This window comes from Mastigoproctus giganteus, chromosome 8 (genome assembly GCF_048544385.1).
Source record: "Mastigoproctus giganteus isolate SK-2022 chromosome 8, ASM4854438v1, whole genome shotgun sequence".
NCBI classification, from domain to species: Eukaryota; Metazoa; Arthropoda; class Arachnida; order Uropygi; family Thelyphonidae; genus Mastigoproctus; species Mastigoproctus giganteus.
The window spans coordinates 168,784,142-168,805,535 of NC_143582.1; the positions used below are offsets into that span (position 1 = coordinate 168,784,142).

At 38.6% G+C, this 21,394-nt stretch overlaps 1 protein-coding gene across 1 annotated transcript in view; it reads right to left on the reverse strand.

Moving 5' to 3' along the window:
* Positions 1-21,394, reverse strand: part of LOC150081998 (lysosome membrane protein 2-like) — a 283,555-nt gene that overhangs the window by 175,573 nt on the left and 86,588 nt on the right. The window contains exon 3 of the mRNA XM_090379893.1: positions 9,750-9,888. Coding sequence (XP_090236019.1) covers positions 9,750-9,888 — 139 coding nt within the window. The remainder of the gene's footprint in view (positions 1-9,749; positions 9,889-21,394) is intronic.

The window sequence follows — 21,394 nt, forward strand, 5'->3', positions numbered from 1 at the left end:
GATTGCAAATTTCTAGAGTTTCTTATAGGTATTCTCTAGGAGGCCTATTGTTGCTACGTTCTTGTATAGGGTATTTGGCACCATACTGACGGCTGAACGGCGATTGGGATGGTCATTACTTGTTCCATATGCTATATTTCTTTGACTTCCTGATCTTTTCCTCATAGATTTTCTGGAAGTTGCTAGTGTTGAGCACTGTTATGTTGATCAGGTATAGCCATTTCATTCTTGTCAATGAGGGTTATGCCTGGTCTGTTGTTAAGATCGTTTTCTCCATTATTAGGGCATGGTCCTAGTCTAGTTTGTGAGTAGGGATCTCTAGTATGACCTGAGGTTTGTACTTGTAATATGGTATACTTTCTTTGATCAACTGGTGTTTTTGAGCTAGCTGCTGATGAATTATCTTAACTACGTGGTTGTGTCTGAGAGCCACATTCCGTAATGACATATAGCCACATTCTGTGCCACATTCCGTAATGACGTGCTGGATTGTTTCTGTGGCCAGGTGGCATCATCGACATGAGTCATCACTATGGGGTCCTTAGCAATGTATTTCCTTAGTTCCTGGTGTTAATTACCTTGCCTTGGATAAATCCTTCAGTCTCGGGGAAGAGCTTCCCATTCATGAGCCATGTGTTGGAAGCCACTTATCTATGCAGTCTTGATATGAAGATCATTGTAGTAGTCTGCTATGGAATGCTTTCTTCACCCATCTTTCTGTCTTTCTTTCTTGTCTGTATAAGTGGGGGGTCTTCTTGTTAAGATTGAGTGTTGTGTGCCATTTGCCTACCTTTCTTATTGCTTTGTAGATTGGTGCTGTGTTTTCTTGGAAGTAATCCCACAAGTTCTTAATCACCTACTTCTTTTGTTCAACAAGGTCAGTCAATCTCTTCCCTGCTTTCCGGGTTATCCCCAGGAGCTCACATCTGGTGAGTATGGGCTTGGCACATGGGTCCTGAGCTGGATATCATCATTCTTCTCTTCTTGGTGATTCCCTTCTACTTTTGACTCTCTCTTTCTCAGGGTAATGCGGGAAGAGGTAGTTGAGTGGGATAAAACAAAGTGTGTGTATCAATGGGCACTGCTCTTCTTTGATTAATGTTATTGGTGCAGTCCCCAGTTTCACTACTGGGCCCATTGTTCTTTTCAATATTTATTAATAATACTGATGAAGGTATATCATAATGTATAAATTTGAAGGTGATACAAAGGTTGGAAGGGTGATGACTGATCCACAGTAATCAGAGTATTCTACTTCCATAAGGTCTATAAAAATTAGGCAGATTGGTTCAGAAGTGACAACTGAAGTTTAATATGACTAATGCAAGGTACTGCATATGGGTACAGCAATCCCAGAATAGCATATCAATTGTGTGGTACCACACCCAGGATGGTGGAAAACAAAAAAAGGCCTGGAATAAATTCACAGTCTCACTTGAAGTGCTCTGACAGACAGACAGGCTGCTAGAACAACTCAGAGAATTCTGTCAGCAAGTAGAATTCTCTGAGTTGTCCTAGTCTCAAAACAATGGTTTGGCCACTTCCTTGAGAACTGCATACAAATCTTGAAGCCTTATTTTAGGAAGGATGTTGATCTGTTGGAATGGGTGCAGAGAAGATCAACAAGATTAGTGAGAGGGAAAAAATTGCATTCTTACCAAAAAAGACTTTAGTTCTGCAAATTGCAGTGTCTGGAAACTAGGCACCTGTGAGAAGAGCTGGATGCTGATGGCATCCTTCCTCTTGCTCATACAACACACACACACACACACACACACACACACACACACACACACACACACACACACACACACACACACACACACACACACACACACAAGAGAGCATAAATTTAAATTGAGGAAGGATGGTTGGAGAACAGATATATGGAAATTTGCTTTCAGCCAGTAGGGAATTGATTGTAGAAACAAACTTCAGTATGGTGCTGCAGAAGTGCAGTTTGAATAAATTTAAGGAGCAACTAGACAAATTATTAGAGTGGTTGAACACATGATGTGGAAAGGGTTTTTTTTTTTTTTTTCTTAGCTAATGCCGTATAAGCTTGCTTTCTTGGACAATCCTTCTTCCTTGCACAAAAACCATAGCCTTCCACTTTCAAACTTTTAGTACTTCAATGACAATCTAAGGAATGGCTGGCTAACAAAAAAATATTCAGTTATATGCAAAGAGAAGCAAGCAGCAAGTGACAATAGTGCTGCCTGCTTCTCTTTGCATATATCTGGATACCCATTAAGGGTATCAAGATAAATTTTTGGATTGGCCTATTTTCTGTTCCAATTAATTTATGATCTAAGTGACTGTTTTGGTATTTTTTAAATAATTATATATTTCCTGTGAGATATATGCAGCTATATTATATTAAGCTATATATTATATGCAACTATATTATTGCAGCACTGTAAGTCCAAATTCAATTCTACAGGCTTACTTTAATTTAATACTAGTATATCAAATTATTCTGATAAAAGGTCAAAAACTGCAACTTTTAGACTGTCATTAACTTTCACTTAAATTTATATCAGAAATATTAATGAAAAAACAGATTTCAATAAACTTCTAAAATTTAAATTTAAAAAAACATTTTTTTCATTTATATTTTTAAAAATATACTGACATGATGAATAAATATGGTGCAATCTTAGTGTTTGAAGTAATATTTGCCAGAAAAAAAAAAAAAAAAATTAATACATACAACTGTACTATAAGCTTCTAATTTTTGGGTAGCCCTATGAATAGAACCCTATAAGACTAACAAAGTTTATGAAAGGGCACATGACTACTGGAGAGAATACTTTCATTAGTCTTTACTCTTGAACTTAATTTTACTATACATTGCAGTAAATGTCACTGGCTGAGGCTATCTGTTATGAACACACTGCAAGATTTTGACAATGAGGAAAGATTTCTCTATCTCCTCCCTAAGGAGACATTAATAAGCTAAAATACGTCTCACAGTAGGAGAAACCAGATGGTATACAGCTTCTCCTTTCAGAACAGTGGCTACACAGAGCTGCTCATTTACTGGAACTTAGTCCTGTGATCTAGTCTGTGACCTAGTCTGATGCACTTAACAGCATTGTGGTGTAGCATTAGTTAATACTATTATGATAATGAAATTAAAATCTTCATTAGTAACTGAAATTTTCACATTACAAAATAGAATTTTACAAGAGAAATCTCTACATTAGACAACATACTTTCACATAAAAGAACCTTTTACGAATTTCTGTGCAAACAAATAATATAGTGTAATAAAAAATTTTGTACTGATTTTTCTGTTCCTTTCATAATTTAGGGGTACTGAGCAATTCTATAAGTGGACTGCTATAGTCATGATATTTGGAAGGAAAAGAAAAATCAGTAAAGGAAATTTTAAACTTATCCTAAATCAAAAAATCCAAGTCTTACAATGGATTTCAACACATAAATCCGAAAAGTAGCCAATTGATTTGGTCTGTGGGATCATTTGAGTTTATTGTAATAATTATTCTCTCATTCTAATAACTAATTTAATACTTCACATGGTAAAGTGTCTTCACTAAACCCACTTAATAGTAACTTCACATAATGTCCTTCTCAAGTTAATTAAACAGAAGAAATATTATGTACACAAGGACACCACAATCTCCATTGCCTGATTACCCTACAGTATAGATTTATCAATTTCCAGTCTACTTTGAAGAGACTTCAAAGGTGGAAAGCTCATCCGGTGGGTAGGACAGATTTCAATGAAAATATGCCCAAGCAAATCTCCACATTTATCTAATTAGCAGGAGCGCAAAAAAAATGGTTAATACTAATAGCAATTTGATGACTTCATCAAAGACACAGGTCACACCAAATTTGATTCACAGCTCTATACACCTCATCTAAAAGGGACATTTATTTGATCCTTGTTGTGTGACAACTGCCTAGAGAAAAAAGCAGAGAAACTTGCACTGATCTCAGTTTGAAAGAGAGCATTTGTTCACATAGCTCAACAAGAAGTCTAAAGATTTCTTTGCTGCACAACAAGAATAAGTTTCTAATGATGCCTGCAACTCACTCATTTCATCATACCAAGGAAGATTATGAAATTGTGAAGCATTTACTGGAGATCAATTGTAATCTCCCTTGTAATCCTAACAGAGGTGTGTGTGTGTGTGTGTGTGTGCGTGTGGTGTGCGCGCGTGTGCGTGCGTGCGTGGGTGGGTGGGTGTTGCGTGTGTGTGTGAGCATGCGTATGCGTGCATGCATCATTTAGTTTACTTGCTTTTAAAAGCCAGTAAACATTCCAAGCAGTCACTATACAAATCCCCAGTTCCCAGGTGGTAAAATTTACAGAACCCCTTCTCATTTTTTATATGAATACCATGTTTGTGTCTACAACTAATCTTACTATTCTTCTCTGCACCCTTTAAAACAGATCTATGTTTTTTCTAAAATGAGATTTCAAACCTGCATGCAGTATTCAATGTGTAACCTAGCCATTACTTTATACAATCAGATAATCATCACCTCTTTGTCCCTAGTTTCTATATATCACTTACAGAACTCCATGAGCTGCTTTACAGCCTACCTGTACTGCTCAGAGATATGAAGGATAGCCCACAATAATCTCAGGCCAAACTACCCACACCTGTCACAGCACTCCATAGGACTATTAAGTCCCCCAGTACACAAATTCATTATGTTGTACCTTCCTGCCATTACAGGATATGTTATTTTGTTTATCTTTGTTTTTCTTATATACTATTTTTCTACATATATCATTTTTACATTAATCGATTTACTTTGTAAACCCCTGGCAATTTGCCATGATGGGAATAAAGATCATTTATTTTATTTATTTATTTTTCTGAAATTACTAATTTATCAATATTAAACCTCAACTGCCATTTTCCAGCTCATCTAATTTATCTAGATCTTTTTGAGGTAGCATACTGTGATTAATTTCATTACACACCTTTGTATCATCAACAAACTTAGACATTGATACACTAACATCAATATCATTAATAAATATTAGAAACAGCAGGTGAGCCTAACACTGTAGTACTTCACCCATAACATTAGCCCATTAAAAGCAGTGACAATTTATACCTATTCTCAATATTTTACAACTTAACCATCTCTTTATTCAAGGTAGTAACTTGTCTCTAATGCCACTGCTTCGATTTATAGAAAAATCATTCGTGTGTAACAATATCAAAAGCCTCACAACAGCTATTCAAATTGGTGTCAGGCATGATCTTTTATTATGTATATCAAACTGAGTTATCTCTGTACTAAACAAAGTTAAATGCTTGACATTTCCAGATCCTTTGTGGAACTTCCAGATCCTTTGTGGTCTGTAACCAAGTCACAAAGGAGATTAGGCAGGCAAAGGCAGACTACGAAAAATCTTTGGCAAAGGATGCAAAGAAAAACAGAAAAGAGTTCTTTACCTATTTAAACTCAAGAAGGAAAGGGATGAATCAGATTGGTCCACTGGATATTGATGGTTCAACAGTTGAGGATCCTGCTCAGGTGGCTAACAATCTAAACGAGTATTTTGCATCTACATTCACGCATGAGGAGTTATTCAGGAAGGAGAATGATGTAGGTAAAGTAGACATTGGCAGTGAGCTAGATGATTTTGTAATAACCGAGAGGAAAGTGGAGGAGAGATTGTTGATGATAAACATAAAAAAGGCACCTGGGGTGGATGGTATCTATCCAGTTATATTAAAGGAGGCAGCAAAGGAAGTAAGCAAACCCCTAGCCATAATTATGAGAGCTTCTTTGGACTCAGGGGAGGTACCCATAGACTGGAGATGTGCAAATGTAACCCCAATTCACAAAGGAGGATCAAAGGCTGACACAAGTAATTATAGACCTGTAAGTTTAACTTCTGTTCCAGGAAAATTAATGGAGGCACTGGTTAAAGAAGCACTGCAGGATCATCTAGACAAGAATTCAGTTATAGCTCAGACGCAGCATGGTTTTGTTAAGGGCAGGTCTTGCCTGACCAATTTGATTGGATACTATGATGTAGTCACAAAAGAACTGGATGCAGGGAATAACTTTGATATTATATATTTGGATCTGAGAAAGGCTTTTGATACTGTTGCACATGGAAGACTGCTGCACAAATTGGAGCAGTGTGGAATTGGAGGCAAATTGCTGCTATGGATAAGGGGATGGTTGAGTGGCAGAAGACAGAGAGTGGTAATCAATGGACACTGCTCAACATGGACTAATGTTATTAGTGGAGTTCCTCAGGGTTCAGTGTTGGGTCCGTTGTTGTTTTCGGTGTTTATGAATGATATTGATGATGGTATATCAAGTTTAATGTCCAAGTTTGCAGATGATACAAAGATTGGCAGGGTTGTTAAGGACACTACTGATGCTATGCTGCTGCAACAGGATCTGGAAAGGTTGAACAGATGGGCTGAGAGGTGACAAATGAAGTTTAACATTGACAAATGTAAAGTACTACATATGGGAAACAGTAACCCCAGAGCAACGTATCAACTCTGCGGTACTACACTGACAGTGGTGGAGAATGAAAAGGACCTGGGGGTAATTGTGCAGGCAGATATGAAGTTCTCTGAGCAGTGCAGACGAGCTACAAGAGTAGCTCATGGTGTCTTGTCAATGATATATAGGAATTTTTCTAGCAGGGATAAGGAGGTGATTATTCCCTTGTATAAGGCAATGGTTAGGCCACATCTTGAGTATTGTATAAAGGTCTGGAAGCCTCATTTCAAGAAGGATGTAGAGCTGCTGGAACGGGTACAGAGAAGGGCAACAAGATTAGTGAATGGAACAAAGGGTTGCTCTTACGAAGAAGGGCTTAAGTTTTGTAAATTACAGAGTCTGGAGACTAGGCACCAGCGAGGTGATCTGATAGAGGTGTACAAGGCTTTGAATGGTTTGAGCATGCTCAATGCCAATGGGATTCTTCCTCTTGCTCAGAATAATCACCTCAGAGGGCATAAATTCAAATTGAGGAAGGACGGATGATGGATAGATGTGCAGAAATTTGCCTTTGGCCAGCCAGTGGTTGGTTGGTGGAACCGAATTCCATCATTTGTTGTTGAAGTTGATAGCCTAAACAAATTTAAGGCTCAACTGGACAGGTATTTCGAACGAACGGAGGGGTGAAATGGGAGTGGTGTGTTTTTTTTTTTTTTTTTGGCTGATGCTGAATAAGCTTGCTTTCTTGCATCATATGCCTCTACTAATGCTAATGCTAACTTTATAAGTAGACCTTTTTTATGCTTACTTTGTCCTGAGATGACGGTCTTCCACAAACAGTAAAACAAGTTTATTAGTGTTATTAGTGGAGTCCCTCAAGGTTCAGTGTTGGGTCCATTGTTGTTTTCTGTATTTATAAATGATATTCATGATGGTATATCAGGCTTAATGTCTAAGTTTGCAGAAAATACGAAGGTTAGCAGGGTTGTTAATGACACTAATGACAGTACACTGCTGCAATAAGATCTAGAAAAGTTGAGCAGATGGGCTGAGAGGTGGCAAATGAAGTTTAGCATTGACCAATGTAAAGTACTACATATGGGAAGCAGTAATCCCAGAGTAACGTATCAACTCTGACAGTGGTAGAGAATGAAAAGGACCTGGGGGTAATTGTGCAGACAAATATGAAGTTTTCTGGGCAGTGCAGACAGTCTGCAAGAGTAGCTCATGGTGTCTTGTCAATGATATACAGGAATTTTTCTAGCAGGGATAAGGAGGTGATTATTCCCTTGTATAAGGCAATGGTTAGGCCACATCTTGAGTACTGTATAAAGGTCTGGACGCCTCATTTCAAGAAGGATGTAGAGCTGCTGAAACGGGTACAGAGAAGGGCAACAAGATTAGTGAATGGAACAAAGGGTTGCTCTTACGAAGAAGGGCTTAAGTTTTGCAAATTACAGAGTCTGGAGACTAGGCACCAGCGAGGTGATCTGATAGAGGTGTACAAGGCTTTGAATGGTTTGAGCATGCTCAATGCCAATGGGATTCTTCCTCTTGCTCAGAATAATCACCTCAGAGGGCATAAATTCAAACTGAGGAAGGACGGATGTCGGATAGATGTGCGGAAATTTGCCTTTGGCCAGCGGGTGGTTGGTTGGTGGAACCGACTTCCATCATTTGTTGTTGAAGTTGATAGCCTAAACAAATTTAAGGCTCAACTGGACAGGTATTTCGAACGAATGGAGGGGTGAAATGGGAGTGGTGTGTTTTTTTTTTTTTTTTGTTTTTTTTTTGGCTGATGCTGAATAAGCTTGCTTTCTTGCATCATATGCCTCTACTAATGCTAATGCTAACTTTATTAGTAGACCTTTTTCCTGCTTACTTTGTCCTGAGATGACAGTCTTCCACAAACAGTAAAACAAGTTTATTAGTGTTATTAGTGGAGTCCCTCAAGGTTCAGTGTTGGGTCCATTGTTGTTTTCTGTATTTATAAATGATATTCATGATGGTATATCAGGCTTAATGTCCAAGTTTGCAGAAAATACGAAGGTTAGCAGGGTTGTTAATGACACTAATGACAGTACACTGCTGCAACAAGATCTAGAAAAGTTGAGCAGATGGGCTGAGAGGTGGCAAATGAAGTTTAGCATTGACCAATGTAAAGTACTACATATGGGAAGCAGTAATCCCAGAGTAACGTATCAACTCTGACAGTGGTAGAGAATGAAAAGGACCTGGGGGTAATTGTGCAGACAAATATGAAGTTTTCTGGGCAGTGCAGACAGTCTGCAAGAGTAGCTCATGGTGTCTTGTCAATGATATACAGGAATTTTTCTAGCAGGGATAAGGAGGTGATTATCTCCTTGTATAAGGCAATGGTCAGGCCGCACCTTGAGTACTGTATACAGGTCTGGAGGCCTCATTTTAAGAAGGATGTAGAGCTGTTGGAATGAGTATAGAGAAGGGCAACAAGATTAGTGAATGGAACAAAGGGTTGCTCTTACGAAGAAAGGCTTAAGTTTTGCAAATTACAGTGTCTGGAGACTACGCACCTGCGAAGTGATCTGATTGAGGTGTATAAAGCCTTAAATAGTTTGAGCATGCTCAATGCTGATGGAATTCTTCCTCTTGCTCAGAATAATCACCTGAGAGGGCATAAATTCAAATTCAGAAAAGACAGTTGTAGGATAGATGTGTAGATGTTTGCCTTTAGCCAGCGGGTAGTTGATTGCTAGAACAAACTTCCATCTGTCATTGTAGAATTTGATAGCTTAAATAGATTCATTCATGGCAGAACTTGACAAACATTTGGAGTGAGTGGATGGGTGAAATAAGGATTTTTTTTTTTTTTTTTTGGCTGATGCTATATAAGCTTGCTTTCTTGCATCATGTGCCTTTGCTAATGCTAATAGGATACAACAGTTGGTGACCATTTATTAATAGGAAAAAGAACTGATAATTCTTTTTCTTAAGAAATAATCAAAAATTAATGAGATATAAATGATTAAACTCTCAACATTTGGTTGAACCCCAAGTGCTTCCAAAACAAGTTGCAACTCCTCATTGGTTAAGGGAATTGATGTGATAACTTTTTTTTAAATTAAAAGTTCTCATCATACTGTATCATTGCATCTGACACCAACTGAAACTGGTGAACAGATTGTAAACTTCAAAGAGAGTAGCCATTCCTCATCTACTTCAACAATTACACAACAAAAAGTAGAACATACATAAATTTACTACACAACTATGTAAAACTGTTATAAAATTGTTACATAAACACTCACCACAAGTGGAATGTTTAATGTATAAACTACTTCGTCTTGAGTTCCAAATGACAATGAAGGTTCAAAATAAAATGCCTTGTGTTCTTTAAAATGGAGTGCACCTTCTGTCCGATTAAAAATGTTCTTCCTTATATTTTCTCTGAAAAAAGTATAGGGAAAATTTTAAAACTTGTTCCAAGCAAAATGCTCAGCAGGAATTCCAACTGAGACTATTATCATTTTAATTAATCAAGATGAAAAAAAATTAACCCTTTCATTTATTACTATTATGTGCATTCAGCGCCAACTTTATTATGTATGCCTAACTAACATTGTGCAGGAACCCTTTTCTGCCAGCAACACAGCATTAATTCATCTTGGTATGAACTCCATTAACTTCCAGTAACATTCTGGCAGTATACTGCACAAGAATGTTACTAGTGTCTTGAAGTTCCTGTAGAGTGGACAACAGTAGTTACTGGTGTTGGATCATCTTTTTGATATAATTCCATAATATTCTATGGGAATGAGGTTTGGTAAGTATGGGACCACTGAAGAAGGAAGATGTTTCTGTTATGGCCCTCAGAGCAGTCCAATACAATGCAAGCATGATGCATGCTGCACCATTCTCCTGAAAGTAACTAACTGGGAAGGGAAGAGGGTTCAACTGGTCTAATGATGTTTAAATATCATTTCACATTCTTTAAGCAACAGGAATCAAGAAACACATGAACTAACAAAACATTCTGCAGGTAAGATTATTACTAAATATAATGCCACTCTTATACCATGTGAAATTAATAATATAGTTTATTAAGCTATTTGCCTAAACTACTATACATTAAGGTAACGTTTCAGGTATCTCACTGATACCCATCATCAGACCGTACTGTAGGGGGAAACCAAAAATAGAAAGGGTTTCAAATTTCAATACAATTACCAATATTACAATTACAATTATCAATATTATGATTACAATTACAATATTATGAATATTACAATTACGATTTGCAAATAAATAATTCTAAGTTTGGATTGTTGTTACAATAGAACCAGATGTTTAATTATGTAAATGCAAAGAGATTAAATTCTTACCTGCTGATAGACTCCTCTTGCCGATGCTCCCAGAAACCTGATGTGCATACAGGCAAGAGGCCTGCCAGCAGTAAATTTATAGATTAGGGATTAATTCCAATAGAATTGTGCCAGGATTTTTATCCTCGATTCTTGTTTAGTGGACTCCTGAGGTGACCTTTGCTCTCCTAATCTGGACATCAGGGTTGGTTTGCAGGCTGGTTCTGGTGGTCTGGAAGGGACTGTATGTGGGTTACTCCTCCGGCCAAGTGGCCTATTTTCTTTTCCTGGTTTCTCATTTCTTCTTCTATTTTCGTTTTAAAAAGATGAAAATTAAAATATATGCCCTGTTTTCTATTGATAGCTGAGACTCCTAATATTTTTATGAGAAAAGCATTTTTGAATTTCCTTCCGTTGTACTGCCTATCTGCAGAAAGGGTTCTCATGTTCTTGAAATCCCAAGTGTCACCACACTGGAAAGCAAGGAGGGCTGTGTCGGACTGTAGAACTCTCCCATATTGTACATCTTTTATTCTGCATTGTAGACATCTATATGATTCTCCTATGTATTTACCCCCACACCTACAGTCTATTTTATAGATAGGACCTCAAGGATTGTCTAGGACCTCTAGGCTGAACTTTTGAAAAAGGTGAGGATACCAAATTTTTTGGCTTCTTTAGCTATTTTAGTGCTGACTGATGGTATGTACGGTATACATATGGATGTTCTCCTATCTTGCTGGGTTGGGATTATGTGATGGTCTTGGAGGTGTCTTCTATGGCTTTTTTTTGATAACGTGTACCGGAAATTCATTCTTCATAGTAAGCCTGGTTATTATTTGTATTTCCTGTTGTAGACTGTCTTCTTTATAGATTCTGTGAGTGCTTAGGATGAAGGACTTTAGAATGTTGACTTTTGTTGAGAAAGAATGGCAAGACTTGTAATTTAATATGATTCCAGTATCAGTGAGCTTCCTGTAAACTTCCATATGTAGCTCTGTGGGTTTTCTTGTGAACAGGATATCCAAGAAAGGAAGGTTGCAATTGTTTTCTATTTACATTTTGAATTTGATTTTTTGGTGGTGGTTGTTGAGAGCTTCAAAGAATTTATGTAGATTTTTCTGTACCGTGGTTCCAGATAGCTATGATGTCATCGACATACCTGCCACTTGTCTGTATGCACATCAGGTTTCTAGGAGCATCAGCAAGAGGAGTCTGTCAGTAGGTCAAGTAAGAATTTAATCTCCTTGCATTTACATAATTTAATATCTGGTTCTATTGTAACAACAATCCAAACATAGAATTGTTTATTTGCAAATTGTAATATTCATAATATTGTTAATTGTAATTAGCATTAGTTGAGGCATATGCTGCAAGAAAGCAAGCTTATACAGCATCAGCCAAAAAAAAAAAAGAGCAGTAATCGTAATATTGATAATTGTAATGTTGGTAATTGTATTGAAATTTGTAACCCTTTCTATTTTTGTCTCCCCCAACAGCATGGTCTGATAATGGGTATCAGTAAGATACCCAGTAAGAAAAGTTACCCTAATGTATAGTAGGTTAGGCAAATAGCATAATAACTATATTAATAATTTTACATGGTATAAGAGTGGTATTATATTTAGTAATAATCTTAATGGAAAACAACCATGTAACTTCCTTCCCTAACTATTTCAGATTCTGAAGGTAATTGAACTTTCCAAAATAGCTTGTAAGTGTAGTCTTACATAATGCATTTATGACTTTTGTTGAAATCATCATATCCTAACTAGGCAAGTGAAGGCTGATTATGAGAAATCCTTGGCAAAAGATGCAAAGAAGACTTCTTTACTTATGTAAACTCTAGAAGGAAGGGGATGAATCAGATTGGTCCACTTGATGTTGGTTGTGCTTGTTGTTGTTGTTGTGCTTGGATTTTTCTGGTGCAAAGGCTACTTAGGCCATATTGCACCTATCATAGTAGTTAGTACTAATTTTATTGGCTTCTATAATTGGTTATATAAACCTATTCGTTTCAGAAAGGAAAAAAATTCTGTAAGGTTTGAATTTTCGCCTATCATATGACGAAGTGACAATTCTTGTAAGTTTGACAGAGAAGTGAATGAAATTAGACGGGAGTTGTTATGCAAGGTGCATTCCAAGAGTATGTGTTTTATTGTGAGTGGCCTGTGGCAATGTGAACACTGTGGAGGATCGTTACCTGATAACAGAAATAGATGGGTCAAATGGGTGTGGCCTATTCGGGCCCTGGCCAGTACAACCTCTTGTCTGTTTGTGCGAACATTGGAGGCCCATAATTGGGGTATAGGTTTAATTTCAAGGAGTTTGTTATGCATCTGCGTTTGCCACTGTAGTGTCCATCTTTCCTTACATATATTTCGTATATGGATTTTGTAGTCACTGAGCGGGACCAGAAAATTCATTGCGGATGTGCTGGATGGATGCTTGGCAGCATCATCTGCAATTTCGTTTCCTGGTATTCCAGTATGGCCTGGGATCCAGCAGAAGACAATGCTTTGCCGATGATCTCGGAGACGAATCAACTCTGATCTGATTTGCTGTAGTATCGGATGACTAGATGGGGAAATCTTTTGCATTGCTAATAGGGCACTTTGCGAGTCTGTGTAGATTATGCTCTTTTCGATTGAGAGATGGAAAATGATTTCCAGAGCAAGCTTTATGGCATATAATTCAGTGGTGTAACTGCTGCATTCTGTTGGAAGTGACACAGAAGTGATAGTGTCATGGAATACCACTGCTGCACCTGATCCATTCTCGGACTTTGAACCGTCAGTATATATTTTCGCGAAGTCGGGATAACATTGTAAATGTGCAATGTGGAGTTGCTGGATGTTAGTACTCGTTAAAGAGTGTTTCCCCCATTGGTGAAAATAATTATCACAACACGGCATGATGACAGACCATGGAGGAACGTAATCTATAGGTTCTTGGTGGACTTTGAGTTGTATGTTCCAGTTTTCTGCTAGTTCCATTAACCTAATACCTGCAGGCCTAATTGCTTGTGGTTTGTTTCTATAAAAGGTCTTAAGTGGCGGATCATTAAATATTGACCAATTGGGATGGTTCAACTGGCTTTGGACCTTGGTTGCGTAGTTCAGTAATAACATCTTTCTTCTGATGTTTAGAGGAGCTTCGTAGGCTTCCACATAAAGACTTTGCACTGGTGATGTTCTGAACGCACCTATAGCTATTCTTAGAGCTGAATGTTGAATAGGGTTCAGACGAGATAAGGTACTTTCCCTAGCAGAATCGAAGACAGGTGCGCCATAGTCCAGACGAGATCTAATTATGGATCTATATAAGTGAAGCAAGGTGTAACGATCTGCTCCCCAGGTTGTTGCTGATAAGGCTCTGAGTATGTTCATTTTCTTTTGGCAAGCTGTCCGGAGATGTTCAATGTGTTTATGATAGTTTAACTTACTGTCAAAAATTAAGCCAAGCAGACGAATACTATTGGCAATTGGAATAAGATGGCTATCTAATCGGAGTTCAGGATCAGGATGCATTTTACGCATGGTGCAGAAATGAATGGCAGTAGATTTCTGGCTGGATAGTCTGTAACCGTTTTGTGTCATCCAAATCTGGATCTGATTTATTGATATCTGCAATTGTCTCTCAATGTAGTTCATGTTTTGAGAGTGGCAGGAGATTGTTAGATCATCGGCATAAAGATATGAGTCCACTGTTTTTGGAATAATTTCAGTTAAGTGATTAATTCTAATTGCGAATAGAGTAGCGCTGAGAACGGACCCTTGAGGGATTCCTTCTTCCTGAACAAACTTTTTAGAGAGAGTTCCCCGGTAACAAACTTGAAAGGATCTTTGTTCTAAAAAATTTTGGATGAAATATGGCAAATTTCCTCTCAGGCCAAGAGAATGTAGATCCTTTAAAATGCCAAAACGCCATGTGGTGTCAAAAGCTTTCTCAATATCCAGACAGACCATAACGAGATGCTCCTTTTTGATGAATGCATTTCTGATATTTGCTTCGGCTTTAATCATAAGGTCCAATGATGATCGATTTTTTCTGAATCCAAATTGATTGTTATTGATTAACTTTTGGGACTCAAGATACCAAGTCAGGCGGCTGTGAATCATTTTTTCGAGGGTTTTGCTCAGACAGCTGGTAAGTGAAATTGGTCTGTAGTTTTGAGGAACAGAATAGTCTTTACCAGGTTTTGGGATTGCCAGAACGTAGGAATGACGCCAGGAGCTTGGGTATGTATGTTCAGTGAATATTCGATTGAGGAAGAACAGCAGTGATGACTGTGACTTTGTATTTAAATTTTTAAGCATTATATAAAATATCCCATCAGGGCCAGCAGCGCTATTCCTTGTGTTGGTAAGAGCATGCTGAAGTTCAACCATGGTAAATGGTTGATTATATTTTAGTGCACATCTGTCAGTGAAATTCAGTTTGGATTTTTCAGTTACACCTTTAATTTTTTGAAACGACTGGTCATAAGAAGTTGAGGAGGACAACTGGGAAAATACAGCTCCTAGTGCATTTGCGATTTCTGCAGGAGTAGAGAGTTCCTGTCCATTCCAGTTAATTAGTGGAGTAGATGTTGGAGGAATTTTGCCATTTAACAATTTTATCTTATTCCAGATCAGTCTGATGTCTGTATTTTTATTAACTGAGGAAGCGAATTTAATCCAAGATTCTTTTTTTGCTTTCCGTCTGATATAACGGGCTCTTGCTCTAAGTCGCTTATAATTAATAAGATTGGAAGTGGTTGGATGTTTGTGGAATTGATTCCAAGCTTTGTTTTTCTCTTTTTTTGCATTGTTGCACTCTTCGTTCCACCAATAATTTAATTTTCACCTTTTCCTGACTTGGTATTGTGGAATTGCAGCGGTTGCAGCTGTTAGAATTTGGTTTGTAATATGTTCAGTAACATGGTTGATAGAAGAGCACTGTATGATATGGTTGTCGAACGAGACAAGCATGCTATATTTTATCCAGTCAGCCTTTGGAAATTTCCATTTTACTGGATTGTCTGTTGGTAATGAACAGGAAGTTTGAACTTTGCATATTATTGGGAAATGATCGCTGTTGTGAGGGTCGTTAAGAGTTGCCCACTGGATACTTGGATAGAGCACTGGAGAGCAGATGGAAAGGTCTATTGCAGAGGTTGATCCGGTAGGAAGTTGAACATAGGTAGGAGCGCCAGTATTTAACAACGTTAGATCCTGTCTATCTATTAACGTTTCAACAAGTTTTCCACGCCTGTCTAAGCTGGATGAACCCCATAATGGGTGGTGAGCATTAAAGTCACCTAGTAGACAGAAGGGAACTGGTAGTTACAACATGAGACCTTCGATTTCCTGAATAGAATATGGACGATTAGGTGGAAGATAAATTGAGACCAATGTAACGGTTACATTGGTTCCAATTACTATGCGTGCGGCAACAGCTTCTAAAGAGGTTTGCAATGGAATGCATCTGGAAGGAACTCTTGAGTCCAACAGGATGGCTACTCCTCCATGAGCACTATTAGTGTCAGATCTATCTTGTCTGTAAATAGTGTAATTTTTGACTGTAGTGGAAACTTGGGGAGTCAAGTTGGTTTCCTGTAGGCACATAGCTACCGGATTGAAGCAGTGAATTAGTTCATTAATATCATCGATGTTGCTACGAAAACCTCTACAATTCCATTGAATGATGTGTTCCATTATTTGGTTTTGTTCGTGGAAGGTGTATCTGACTGTTTTTTATAAGTTGACTGTTTATGACGGTCCGGTTTTTGTTTTTCTTTTCGGGGAAAAGTGGGGCGTCCCGATTCATTGCTATCGTCCATATCATCTTCTGCATGTATTTCAAGCAGTTCTTCTTGACCGATAGAATCATCCGTATCCATGCTTGTTAGACCTGATACTTTCGTCTCAGCAGAATACGATTTTTGCAAATTTTCTGCTGCCTGACGATGAGGAAGTCTCTGGGTTGGAATTGAGAGTGGCGTGTTATTGCTTTGGTCTGTTAGATTCAGTTTAGATGGATGCTGGATCAAGAGTACTGTTCTTGCCCAGTCTGATATTGATATATTTGGAGAGATGGATACTTCAGTCTGACATGCCACTGATTCCTGTCTGAGAGTGGTAGAAGCATAAGTGCGTTTTGGCATACTTAAGTTGATCTGTTTTTTCGCTTCTTGGTAAGAGACTTTATTTTCAATTTTATATTTTTGGATTTTTTTTCCTATCTTCCACAGTTCACAGTCTTTAGAGTAGGCTGGATGTTTGCCACTACAATTAGGACACTGTGGTGTTGGAGCTTTGCATTCTGCTTGTGTGTGATTCTTGCAGCTGCAGTTTGGACATATGGCGTCTCCACGGCATGCTGTCTGAGAATGGCCGAACTTTTGACATTTAAAGCATCTGAGCGGATTTGGGATATATGGCCTAATGCGGCAATTCAAGTAACCTGCTTTGACAGAATCCGGTAGATTTGGAGTACTGAAAGTCAAGATTATGTTTCGCGTGGGAGTTAAGTTGCCGTCTTTTCTGATCATGATACGTTTTGCATGAGAGACATTTTGATCTTTTAGCTCCTGGACAATTTCTTCCTCAGAAACGTATAATAGATCCCATTCAGAGATCACTCCTTTGGAAGAATTTAGTGTGTTGTGTGGGGTGACCTGAATCGGTATTCCGCTTAAAGAAGTAAGTTTTAGTAGTAACTCAGAATGTCTTGAGTAACAAGTCTCTACTAGTAGATCTCCTGATTGGAGACGTTTAACCATTTTTGGTGAACCTGCAGCGTTTTCTAGGCATCTCTGGTTGATGAAAGGTGAGAGCTTGCTCACAGGTTGGGATGACAAAGAGTGTATTATTAGGAAAGCTGGAGATTCCTGCTTCCTAGTGTCTTTTTTAAGTCTCTTTGAAAAAGAGAAGTCATGGTCGGTGTCATTGTCAAGTTCATGTTGAGAGCACTTTGGCTCTAAACGTGGAAATTCGCTTGTTTCCATCTTTGCTCCTTTTCGCCCCAAGGGTTGGTTTTTCCTCCAGGTTACCGGCCCCGCCACGTGGAGGCAGGAGCGGTGCCACCAGTGACCAAGCGGTTGTTTAAGTTAGTTGATTTGGTTAGTGATATATATAAAGAATAAGAAAAGAAAGGTGGATTGCCTTTCTGGGTTCTTACTTTTGACTTCTAAAGCACAGAACCACTTCAAGTAAATAAAATAACAGCCGCACTAGAAAATAAAGAAACTATATCACTTTGGAGATCACTCTATAATCACTGGAAGAAAATCGCTTGTCACTATCGCTTGGCACTCGGGGCCTTGATGTTGGTGGTTTGACTGTTGATGATCCTGATCAGATAGATGACAAACTGAATGAGTATTTTGCATCTACATTCACACATGAGGAATTCTGTAAGGAAGGGGAGGACAAGAGTTTACTAAACTCTAACAGGGAGTTAAATGATTTTGTAATAATGGAGAGCAAAGTGGAAGAGAAATTGAAGTTAAACATAAAAAAGGCACATGGGGCAGATGGAATCTATGCAGTTATATTGAAGGAGGCAGCAAGGGAAGTAAGCAAATACTTGGCCATAATTATGAGAGCATCCTTAGATTCAGGGGAGGTAACCATGGACTGGAGATGTGCAAATGTATCCACAGTTCACAAAGGGGGGGATCGAAGGGTGACACAAGTAATTACAGACCAGTTTGACTTCTGTTCCAGGTAAAATAATGGAGTCACTGGTTAAAGATGCATTGCAGGATCTTCTAGACAAGACTGCAGCAATAATTCAGACACAGCATGGGTCTGTTAAGAGGAAGTCTTGTCTGACCAATATGATTGGATACTACAATTGTGGTCACAAAGGAACTGGATGCAAAAAATAATTTTGCTATCATACACTTGGATTTCAGGAAAGCTTTTGTACTGTTGCACATGGAAGATTGCTCTACAAATTTGAGTGGTATGGCATAAAGGGCAAGTTGCTGCAATGGATAAAAGGATGGTTGAGTGGGAGATAGCAGAGAGTGGTAATCAATGGAGACACTGCTCTAATGTTATTAGTGGAGTACCCCAGGGTTTAGTGCTGGGCCTATTGTTGTTTTGTGTATTTATTAATGATATTGATGAAGGTATATCAGGCTTAATGTCCAAGTTTACAGATGATACAAAGATTGGTAGGGTTGTTAATGATGGTAAAGACAGTATGCTACTGCAACAGGATCTAGAAAAGTTAGGTAGATGGGCTGAGAAGTTGCAACTGAAGTTTAATATTGAAAAATGAAAAGTACTACATATGGGTAGCAGTAACCAAATAAAAACGTACTAACTGTGTGGTACTAAACTTGGGAGGTGGAGAATGAAAAAGACCTGGGGGTAATTGTGTTTTCAGATATGAAGTTCTCTGAGTAGTGCAGATGGGCTGCCAGAGTAGGTCATGGAGTTTTGTCAATGATATAACGGAATTTTGCTAGCAGAAACAAGGAGGACATTATCCCTTTGTATAAGGCAATGGTCAGGCATTGCCTTATACAAAGACCTGAATGCCTTCAGTAATGCATACAGGTCTGGAGGCCTCATTTTAAGAAAAGTGTAGAGTTGCTAGAAGGAGTACAGAGAAGGGCAACACGATTGGTGAGAGGAACAAAGGGGTGCACTTACAAAGAAAGGCTTAAGTTCTGCAAGTTGCAGCATCTGGATACTAGGCACCTGCAAGGTGATCCGATCGAGGTGTACAAGGCCTTGAATGGTTTGAGCCTGCTCAAACCATTCAAGGCCTTGCTGAGATTAAGAACCTGAGAGGGCATAGATTCGAATTGAGGAAAGACAGTTGTAGAACAGATGTGTGGAAGTTTGTCTTTAGCCAGAAAGTAGTTGATTGCTGGAACAGACTTCCATCTGTTGTTGTGGAAGTTGATAGCTTAAATAAATTTAAGGCTGAACTAGACAAACATTTGGAGTTACCGAATGGGTGAAATGGGAAGGTTTTTTTTTGGCTGATGCTCTATAAACTTCCTTTCTTGAATCATATGCCTCAACTAATGCTAATGCTAAACCCTGCCATCATCATGATGCAGTCTGAAGCAGGATCCTTTTCCAGTCCTATTGTCCCATATTGATGCTCATCCACCATTGTAGATATTTCTTCTGTTGTTAGCATACAGTAACAGTGCACGATGAGGAAGCCTATTGCTGTAACTTAGGCAGCATAATGCCTGACATGTTATAATAATAATAAGATTCTTTATTAATAAATTGTATACATTAGTGATCCTTACACAGAAAGCCATAGGAATCTTACAATACATTGTCTATACAAGTGAACAAATACAGAGATAGAGTTAAGCTAAATTGAGAAGTTACATAAAATAACAAATAAAGAAAAAAATAAATAAATAATAAAAGAAATAATAATAGTGATTAAAATGAAAAAGGGCTACAAGTTGAGCAGGACATAAAATAACATTGTCTAACTAGGATCCTGCCATCAGGGTCCTTACACAATTGTCCTTTACAAACAGAAAGATACGCCAAGATGTCATCGTGATGTACCTTGTCGATAGACCACAGGTTGATGTTGAGCAAGTTTAGAGTGTCCAGAGTCACATTGAGACCTCTGTCATATCTGTAACCGCTGGAGCCTTGAGCAAAAGGAGGGGGTACTGGAGAGAGATGTCTTCCTGGTAAACGCCAACCAACCATGTCCCAGATGTTGATGTGATCATGCTTAGATGAGCACAGATGAAAGAATGCCTTTGTTTTTAGTACATGGGCTCTGTGGACTGTGGGCGTGTACTGCAGGTTGGAGCAGAGTGCAGATTTCGATGTCGTGTAGATATGGTGAGACCACAAGTTGGCCCACTTCAGCACCCAGAATTCGAGGCCCCATAATTTCCCGAGGCTGGTGGGAGATGCAGAAGACCAAACTTCCACGGCATAGGAGAGCACACTACTGAAGTAAGTTGCAAGGTATTTCTTGATTATTTGTTTACAGTGGGTTTTGCATAACTCTATTTTCATTCCCCAGAAGACTCTCAAGGCTTTGGAATACTGAGCTTGGATTTGTTGTTTATAGGTGAGGTTCCTTGGTTCTGGGTGACTTCCCAGATGCAATTGGTCCCATGCCACCAAGTGCATCCTCAGGTTTCAGATAGTGGAACAGCCCTCAAGGAGGGCTTGCTGTGAATAAACAGTTGTGGACAATGGGACGGCATTCATCATCAGGAAATGGTGGAGTAGACTGTGGCAGGTCTACCTCTATAAAAAACTATATAATTTCGATGATGATGGATGTGACATGGCAAGGGTAGGCCGCCCCAAATAAGCTGACAACCAGCTGGATGTTGGGGCAGCAACAACATTCTTCTTGTCCAGCAGAAGATCACAGAAGTGACAACAGTGGAATGGAAAAGCGGTGGCAGGGGATCAGAAGTCTGAGAAACGGCTGGTGCACCCAACCCCGTAAAAGGCCATTTCTGGCAAGGAAGGCAATGGGAAACCACCTTGTATATTTATTCCTAGTAGCTCCATGACATCTGAATCAAATTTTAGAGAAAAGGGACACAGCAGGCAGAAGCTGTGAGTGTCATATTTGGCAGGAGA